Consider the following 10,431-nt stretch of genomic DNA (forward strand, 5'->3'; position numbering starts at 1 on the left):
ATTTTGGCCTTAACTTCTTCATCCAAGCTTGGATTGGGCCAATACTTGTGTGGTTGGATCAAACACATTCTGAACTTCACAATAGACATCTTAAAGTTATCATTTGATTCAGTCTAGCCCAATTCGTAAGCCCAAGAAGTTGCTGGTCATGCTGACATGAGGATGAGCTGGTTGGAAGCTTGGTCATGGTGAGCTAGGCATGAGCTATTGTAGCTGGTTGGAAGCTTGGTCATGGTGACATGAAGATGAGCTAGGGCTGCTGGTGGGATTTATTGGTGAAGTGCATCAACCAATTCAGATTTTATAATGCAAGTGTTGTATGCATTAGTGAAGTGCATCAACCAATTCATCTTTTATAATGCAAGTGTTGTATGCATTAGCCATATTGAATTCAGATTTATCACTCCCCTCTCCCTATAAATACCACATCCATTCCACATTCAAGACACAACAAATCCTGGGATTCACAACCCCACAATTCACTCCAGCCATCCTCAAACACTTCCATCATTTTCCCAAACTCAATTCACCAAAACAACTCCAGCAAACCTATCTTCCATTTTCCTACGAATTTCATCTTTCTTAGCCATCACCACTCACTCAAACTCATCCCAAATCACCTCCATATCCTTCATACTTCCGTCTAGACGTGAGAAAGCTCTTGGAGAAGCATTAGACGTGGAGAAGCACTTGGAGAAGTCTTGGACACCACAAGAACTTCAGAAAAGGGGTTTTTTCTACTCTTATTGCATTCATTATGTTTTCTCATTTCTGTTCAAGTCTCTTTTCCATCATGAGTAACTAAATCCATAGCTAGGGTTTCAATGTAACCTGACAAGATAATTTCATGTTTTAAGTTAATGATTAACCTTTGTTGATTACTTTTAATTTTCTGGTCTCATTCACTTGTTCTTAGTTGAATCTTTATGCATGTTTAAATAACTGGCCACTATGAACACATGCATGTTGGTTATCTAGTTCAAGTTTACATAAACACCATATGACTCTTGAACCGATTAGTGAATGAGTGGGTAATGCATTTAGGACAAACACCATGTTCAAATGTTTACTTGGTTCCTTTGTGTTCTTCTTAAGCTTAATGGATTCAGATTCATAGCTTAGACTAAACACCTTAGCTAAGTTGTGTTTTCTGAGTACTTGATTAAAACCAAACACCATATGGATAATCATACATAAGAAAGAACGAACTCCAGAAATTGTAATCAACTTAGGTGATCGTTAACTTGTAGCTTGAAATTGGATTGTCATGGTGAAGTTGAACCCCTAGTGTTTGAGAACATTTCACAACATTCAATTTGCCAACAGAAACTAGGGAATTGCACACACAACATGCAATTGCATTCACAGTTTGCGAAAACCAACTTTCTGATTGTCAATTACAGGAATGCATTTTTAGCTTATTTTCGTAGGTCAACTTCTTAGCTTTGGTAACTTGTTATTTTGCATTCCCTTTTAGTAGTTTTCATTCCAACAAACTCACTCTTGCTTTAAATTCTGTTTTAGACTTAACTTCCTAACTTCTTGAATTTGGTAACCTAAGTACATAACTAATTTTAACTTCTCAGTCCTCGTGGGTACGACCTCGTACTTGTCTTGCTATACTACTGATTGGCACGTACACTTGCGACTTAACATAATTAAACAACAAGTTTTTGGCGCCGTTGCCGGGGACTGAACGAAAGTTCTTCCCTGGTTATGTGCCCAAGGTTACCCTATTCTTTTTAGTGTTTCTAATCAATCTAATTTTTTGTTTCAGGTAGTTTATGTCTAACAGGCCATTCCTTGAACAAGTGAAGTCTTCATTCCAACGTTCGAGATCTTTAAACGCTGGACCATCATTGCAACCCAATTGGGTGACCTCTGAAATTCAGAATCGTCTAGAAAGGGAGTTGTCAACTGCAAAAGAGCAAGCTCTTGCTACATTTACAAGTCTTGCTCTCCACACTGAACTTCCTGGTTCTTCACCTTCAAATTCGGAAGCAAGTTCAGACCAAGAAGAAGAAGAAATGATGGCTGCCATTGAGTTCATGGGAGAACTTGATATCCCAACAATTCCAGCATCTCCTTCAAGCATTTTGCTGCCCACTGTAGCTCGAAATTATGAGCTTAAATCTTCTCATCTTAATATGTTGCCTTCCTTTTATGGTTTACCTAATGAAGATCCATTAACTCATATAAAGGATATTTTTAATGTTGTGAGTTCTTTTCCCTTGACAGGTGTGACGGAAGATCAACTTCGAATGAGAGTGTTTCCATACACTTTAAAGGATAAGGCGAAGTATTGGTTGAATTCTTTGAAGCCTGGTTCACTCACTACATGGGCTGCCATTCAAAAGAAGTTCTTGGAGAAATACTTCTCCACACAAAAGACCGACATGCTTAGGGACAAGATCTTATTATTTGCACAGCAAGATGATGAATCGTTTTGTGAAGCATGGGAGAGATTCAATGGGCTGCTCAACCAATGTCCTCATCATGGGATTCCATTGAAGCTTCAAATGCGTATGTTTTATAAAGGACTAACCCCTTCTAGTCATAATATAGTCACCAATTTTGCAGGTGGTTCTTTTAAAACCAAAACTCCAGAAGAAACGTACGAACTCTTTGAGGAGATAGCAATGGAGACCCAACATACGGATACAAGAGGTAAACGTGTTATTAGTGGTTCTAATGATGCTTCTAGTGTGCAGATTTCAAAACTGGAACAAAAGCTAGATGCTCTTCTTGCATTAAACTCAAGAAGCCCTCCGAAGGAAGTGTGTAGCATTTGTGAAACTCATGACCATGCTACCACAGCTTGTCCACTTGGGGCTGGATATCCAGAATTTGTGCAAGAGCAAGCTAAGTTGGTAAATTCCTACAACCAAGGTCCAAGAAATGATCCATACTCTCAAAGTTATAATCCAGGTTGGAGGAATCATCCAAACTTTTCATGGAGAAATACCCAGAATCAAGCAAATCCCCCTTCATTCCAAAGGCCACAACAATCATCATCATCATTGGAGGATATAGTGAAGCAGATGGCAATCAACCAATCCAATTTTCAGCAAACCACACAAGCTGCCATCTCCAAATTGGAAGTCCAATTAGGCCAAATAGCTGCTGAAATAACTCAAAGAGAGCCTGGGAAATGGCCAAGCCAAACTGAGATCAACCCAAAGAACCATGAAGTCAAGGCCATTCATGTGCTCAGATCAGGTGAGATCATTGATAATCAAGTTGATTCTAATCTTTCAAATGATGTTGTGGTTGTAGGAAATGAAGATGAAGAGGAGGAGATCACAACTTCGGAAGGAGAACAGCCCAAAACATCCCAATCTGCTCCTAAGGCCAAATCAGATTCTCGGGAATCCAAACAATTCCAATTGCATAAAAGGGATGACAAATTCGTGCCACCACATCTTCAAAAAGATAGACACGTGGCACCCGCTCCATATGTTCCATCTATTCCATTTCCAGGGCGTCTTAAGAAAGCAAAGCAAGATAAGGCTTTTAAAGAGATTTATGATATTTTGAGTAAAGTTAATATCAATTTGCCTTTTCTTGATCTTATTGAACAGATTCCTGCATATGGAAAGTTCATCAAGAACTTGAAGACTCACAAGCTCAATTTTGCTCCAAATGAAGAAGTAAAGCTCGACATGAATGTAAGTGCTGTGTTGCAAAGGAAGCTTCCACCAAAATCAAAAGATCCTGGCAGCTTTGACATTCCAATTAACATTGGAGACAAGAAGGTTGGAAGAGCCATGTTGGACTTGGGAGCAGGCATCAATGTAATGCCATATTCAGTTTATCAAGAGCTTGGCTTAGAAGGGATGAAGAAGACTTCAATTCGTCTTGAACTAGCTGATCATTCTATCAAATATCCAAAAGGTATTGTAGAAGATATTCTAGTTCAAGTTAATACACTAATTCTCCCTGTTGATTTTGTAGTGATGGATATGGAGGACAATCCAAATGGAGATCGTGTTGATCCCATTCTTTTAGGACGACCATTCATGGCCACAACAAACACAATTATCAATATGAAAGATGGCACCCTCTCCATGACTGTGTTGGGTGAAACTGCTGAATTTAAAGTGTTTGATCCTCCATCTCAACCTTCTATCTCTCTTGATACTTGTTTTTCAATTGATGTTGTGAATGATGAAGTTTCTTCTAAGAGTTTGCAGAAACAGCCCACTGATGCTATAGAAGTTGTCATTGCACAGGCAGAGGAAGAACAAGTTGAACCAAAGTTCCAAGAAGTGGTAGCTGCCCTAGAAGTGCTCCATCCATTTCCACCAATTTCTGGGTTACCACTTGAGCCCCTTGATCCATGCTCTACGAAAGTGGAACCATCCAATGGCATGTTCAAAGTTACACCCCTTGCACACTTGAAGAAAAAGAAAAGGAAAAGGAAGAGGAGAAGAAGTTGGGTGAACTATCTTGAGACGATTGATCCGAAACCCCCCAACTCATCATAATCTGATTGCATAATGTCTTGCCAAGACATTAACTAAGGCGCTTCTTGGGAGGCAACCCATGTGTTCAAGAAGAAGCACGTTAGCGGTCAACCTAATCGCATCAGGGGGGGAGCATTTCAATCCTTTCTCTTTACTTGTTTAGTTTTTATTTTAGTCATTTTAAGTTTCTGTTTCTTTTTATAAATAAATAAATAAATTTATATATAAAAAAAAGATTTGTTTTTTTTTTTTTTTTTTTTTTTTTTCATATAAGCTAACTCATTTTTTTTCATATAAGCTAACTCTTGGTAACCCCAGTGAGCACCTACGTCAACACAGTGTCTAGGAGTTCTTTAGGCGACACCTTCGGTGTCTAAGAAGTTTGGGTTTTAAGCGGGACCATTGTGACCCCTCCAACCTTCCCGGATCCCCTGGCTGTGTTTTCTGAGGCCCTTAACTGGTCATCCGTGAGTTGCTTATATATTCGTTTTTTTTTTTTTTTTTTTTTTTCTCTAAACCTTCTTCTTAACTTTTCCCTTTATCATTTGCTTGTTCTCAATCATCTTTTGTATGCTTTAACATTGAGGACAATGTTCAATTCAGGTCTGGGGGGAAGGTTTTTAATTTTAAATTTGTGTTTTCAATTTTCGTTCTCTTGTCACTAATTTTTTTTTTTTTAAGAATGTCATACAATCAATACTATGGAGCTGCTATTTGAAGTTTTCATATCAGAATTTTGCAATTCACAAAGATTTTGCTCTTAGAATTCTGGTGGCTAAAGTACCATGCTCAAATTCTTGAAGGAAAATAGTGGAGACTACCCTAGTGAGCTATATCGAGCCTAATTGCTTTCTTGAGAGGGTTTAAAGTGTTCTATTTCTCATCCATACTTATTTTCTTCGATTCACTCTAATTGATCTCATCATTTCATTTTGATTGAATACTAAGGATGATTCTCTTTTGCAGATATCATATGCTTGCTCTCATTCATGAATGAACTCATTGAAGTGATGCTAGGCTATGTGTGTATAACCATTCTATGTGCTTTCTTTTCACCCTACCCATATGTGTGTTCCATTAGCCCTCTTGAAGCCAAACACTCAAAGTTTTTTTTCTTCTATCACCCTCATCATTTCCTTACCTTTGTATCTCAATCTGAGATACTTGACCTATTGTAGCCATACCCTATATCTTAGAAATATACCAAGGTGTGCCAAGATAAAGTTTAAAGCAAGGAAGTTGCTGCCGTGTACCTAAATGAAAATTGGTGTGAGTCTGTGCAATAAAGTTAAAGAAGTAGCAGATCAAATCAGCAAATAAGAAAGATAAAGAGAAAGTGTGTCGATTTGATCTAAGTGTGAAATATAAGGTCTATGCCAGGTGGTACCATGAAGTTTGCAGCCATGCCATTATAAATCAATGATACCTTGCAGATTAATGAAGCATGCAACCTTGGTGTGTTCTTAAGTTACTTGTTTTTCCTTCCAATTCTTCCATTTCCCCTAAACCTTAGCCTTTCATTACAACCTTGTGAAAGACCTAGCTGATCTTTGAGGATGTATTCATGTGTGATGGTAAGTATGTGTGTATCTCTATTCTTAGTATTTGATTCCTTTCATGAGATCTAACCCAATTTGTGCTTCTATTTCTTACACTCACTTATGCTTTCTTGAGAGAATTAAACCATAGGTTCTGAGTGATTGAGTGTTTTCTGTGAGAATTAGAGTCAAAGCATATTCTCTATTCAAGGTTTGAGTGTGCTTGCTTTGAAACCGTGTGCCTTTGAGCTATAGCTTCCACTTGTACACACAGATTGATCACATATCTTCAGTTCAACGGCAGTTCGTTCCTAATTGGAGTGGTTGGTGTAATCCATACTTCAAGCGATTGGATTTCACTCAAAACTAACCAAATGACTCCTCCCACCCTATTATGATGTTGCCCAAGTTTTGGGCTCGATCCGAAATCAATAGGTGTGATAAATTGGACAATTCAAGTTCAACGGCAGTTCGTTCCAAATTGCAGTGGTTGGTGTATTCCATACTTCTAGCGATTGGATTTCACTCAAAACTCACCAAATGACTCCTCCCACCATATTATGATGTTGCCCAAGTTTTGGGCTCGATCCAAATTCAATAGGTTTTCCAAATTTGACAATTAGAGTTCAACGGCAGTTCGTTCCTAATTGGAGTGGTTGGTGTATTCCATACCTCTAGCGATTGGATTTCACTCAATACTAACCAAATGACTCCTCCAACCATATTATGATGTTGCCCAAGTTTTGGGCTCGATCCGAAATCAATAGGTGTGAGAAATTGGACAATTCAAGTTCAACGGCAATTCGTTCCTAATTGGAGTGGTTGTTGTATTCCATACTTCTAGCGATTGGATTTCACTCAAAACTCACCAAACGACTCCTCTCACCAAATTATGATGTTGCCCAAGTTTTGGGCTCGATCCGAAATCAATAGGTGTGAGAAATTGGACAATTCAAGTTCAACGGCAGTTCGTTCCTAATTGGAGTGGTTGGTGTATTCCACACTTCTAGCGATTGGATTTCACTCAAAACTCACAAAATGAGTCCTCCCACCATATTATGATGTTGCCCAAGTTTTGGGCTCGATCCGAAATCAATAGGTGTGAGAAATAGGACAATTCAAGTTCAACGGCAGTTCGTTCCTAATTGGAGTGGTTGGTGTATTCCATACTTCTAGCGATTGGATTTCACTCAAAACTCACCAAATGACTCCTCCCACCATATTATGATGTTGCCCAAGTTTTGGGCTCGATCCGAAATCAATAGGTGTTCCAAATTGGACAATTCAAGTTCAACGGCAGTTCGTTCCTAATTGGGGTGGTTGGTGTATTCCATACTTCTGGCGATTGGATTTCACTCAAAACTCACCAAATGACTCCTCCCACCATATTATGATGTTGCCCAAGTTTTGGGCTCGATCCGAAATCAATAGGTGTGAGAAGTTGGACAATTCAAGTTCAACGGCAGTTCGTTCCTAATTGGAGTGGTTGGTGTATTCCGTACATCTAGCGATTGGATTTCACTCAAAACTCACCAAATGACTCCTCCCACCATATTATGATGTTGCCCAAGTTTTGGGCTCGATACGAAATCAATAGGTGTTCCAAATTGGACAATTCAAGTTCAACGGCAGTTCGTTCCTAATTGGGGTGGTTGGCGTATTCCATACTTCTAGCGATTGGATTTCACTCAAAACTCACCAAATGACTCCTCCCACCATATTATGATGATGCCCAAGTTTTGGGCTCGATCCGAAATCAATAGGTGTTCCAAATTGGACAATTCAAGTTCAACGGCAGTTCGTTCCTAATTGGAGTGGTTGGTGTATTCCATACTTCTAGCGATTGGATTTCACTCAAATCTCACCAAATGACTCCTCCCACCACATTATGATGTTGCCCAAGTTTTGGGCTCGACACGAAATCAATAGGTGTGACAAATTGGACAATTCAAGTTCAATGCAGTTCGTTCCTAATTGGGGTGGTTGGTATATTCCATACTTCTAGCGATTGGATTTCACTCAAAACTAACCAAATGACTCCTCCCACCATATTATGATGTTGCCCAAGTTTTGGGCTCGATCCGAAATCAATAGGTGTGAGAAATTGGACAATTCAAGTTCAACGGCAGTTCGTTCCTAATTGGAGTGGTTGGTGTATTCCATACTTCTAGCGATTGGATTTCACGCAAAACTCACAAAATGACTCCTCCCACCATATTATGATGTTGCCCAAGTTTTGGGCTCGATCCGAAATCAATAGGTGTGAGAAATTGGACAATTCAAGTTCAACGGAAGTTCGTTCCTAATTGGAGTGGTTGGTGTATTCCATACTTCTTGCGATTGGATTTCACTCAAAACTCACCAAATGACTCCTCCAACCATATTATGATGTTGCCCAAGTTTGGGGCTCGATCCGAAATCAATAGGTGTAGGAAATTGGACAATTCAAGTTCAACGGCAATTCGTTCCTAATTGGAGTGGTTGGTGTATTCCATACTTCTAGCGATTGGATTTCACTAAAAACTCACCAAATGACTCCTCCCACCATATTATGATGTTGCCCAAGTTTTGGGCTCGATCCGAAATCAATAGGTGATCCAAATTGGACAATTCAAGTTCAACTGCAGTTCGTTCCTAATTGGGGTGGTTGGTGTATTCCATACTTCTACCGATTGGATTTCACTCAAAACTCACCAAATGACTCCTCCCACCATAGTATGATGTTGCCCAAGTTTTGGGCTCGATCCGAAATCAATAGGTCTTCCAAATTGGACAATTCAAGTTCAACGGCAGTTCGTTCCTAGTTGGGGTGGTTGGTGTATTCCATACTTCTAGCGATTGGATTTCACTCAAAACTCACCAAATGACTCCTCCCACCACATTATGATGTTGCCCAAGTTTTGGGCTCGACTCGAAATCAATAGGTGTGAGAAATTGGAAAATTCAAGTGCAACGCAGTTCGTAACTAATTGGGGTGGTTGGTGTATTCCATACTTCTAGCGATTGGATTTCACTCAAAATAACCAAATGACTCCTCCCACCATATTATGATGTTGCCCAAGTTTTGGGCTCGATCCGAAATCAATAGGTGTGAGAAATTGGACAATTCAAGTTCAACTGCAGTTCGTTCCTAATTGGAGTGGTTGGTGTATTCCACACTTCTAGCGATTGGATTTCACTCAAAACTCACCAAATGACTCCTCCCACCATATTATGATGTTGCCCAAGTTTGGGGCTCGATCCGAAATCAATAGGTGTGAGAAATAGGACAATTCAAGTTCAACGGCAGTTCGTTCCTAATTGGAGTGGTTGGTGTATTCCATACTTCTTGCGATTGGATTTCACTCAAAACTCACCAAATGACTCCTCCCACCATATTATGATGTTGCCCAAGTTTTGGGCTCGATCCGAAATCAATAGGTGATCCAAATTGGACAATTCAAGTTCAACGGCAGTTCGTTCCAAATTGGGGTGGTTGGTGTATTCCATACTTCTAGCGATTGGATTTCACTCCAAACTCACCAAATGACTCCTCCCACCATATTATGATGTTGCCCAAGTTTTGGGCTCGATCCGAAATCAATAGGTGTGAGAAATTGGACAATTCAAGTTCAACTGCAGTTCGTTCCTAATTGGAGTGGTTGGTGTATTCCACACTTCTTGCGATTGGATTTCACTCAAAACTCACCAAACGACTCCTCTCACCAAATTATGATGTTGCCCAAGTTTTGGGCTCGATCCGAAATCAATAGGTGTGAGAAATTGGACAATTCAAGTTCAACTGCAGTTCGTTCCTAATTGGAGTGGTTGGTGTATTCCACACTTCTAGCGATTGGATTTCACTCAAAACTCACCAAATGACTCCTCCCACCACATTATGATGTTGCCCAAGTTTTGGGCTCGATCCGAAATCAATAGGTGTGAGAAATTGGACAATTCAAGTTCAATGGAAGTTCGTTCCTAATTGGAGTGGTTTGTGTATTCCATACTTCTTGCGATTGGATTTCACTCAAAACTCACCAAATGACTCCTCCCACCATATTATGATGTTGCCCAAGTTTGGGGCTCGATCCGAAATCAATAGGTGTGAGAAATAGGACAATTCAAGTTCAACGGCAGTTCGTTCCTAATTGGAGTGGTTGGTGTATTCCATACTTCTTGCGATTGGATTTCACTCAAAACTCACCAAATGACTCCTCCCACCATATTATGATGTTGCCCAAGTTTGGGGCTCGATCCGAAATCAATAGGTGTGAGAAATTGGACAATTCAAGTTCAACGGCAGTTCGTTCCTAATTGCAGTGGTTGGTGTATTCCATACTTCTAGCGATTGGATTTCACTCAAAACTCACCAAATGACTCCACCCACCATATTATGATGTTGCCCAAGTTTTGGGCTCGATACGAAATCAATAGGTGTTCCAAAT

General features: G+C 39.7%; 1 protein-coding gene and 1 non-coding gene across 2 annotated transcripts; one reads left to right on the plus strand and one right to left on the minus strand.

The window, feature by feature from the left end:
* Positions 1-2,396: 2,396 nt before the first annotated feature.
* LOC148296586 (small nucleolar RNA R71) lies at positions 2,397-2,503 on the minus strand. The gene has a single exon (XR_015834282.1). It is a non-coding gene; the product is annotated as a small nucleolar RNA R71 (small nucleolar RNA).
* Positions 2,504-3,041: 538 nt separating this feature from the next.
* LOC148296587 (uncharacterized) lies at positions 3,042-4,487 on the plus strand. Its single transcript, XM_088248571.1, has one exon. It carries the CDS (start codon positions 3,042-3,044, stop codon positions 4,485-4,487), a length of 1,446 nt encoding a protein of 481 aa, XP_088104697.1.
* The last annotated feature ends 5,944 nt before the right edge of the window (positions 4,488-10,431 follow it).

This window comes from Prunus avium, chromosome 2 (genome assembly GCF_965620075.1).
Source record: "Prunus avium chromosome 2, drPruAviu1.hap1.1, whole genome shotgun sequence".
Lineage (NCBI taxonomy): Eukaryota > Viridiplantae > Streptophyta > Magnoliopsida > Rosales > Rosaceae > Prunus > Prunus avium.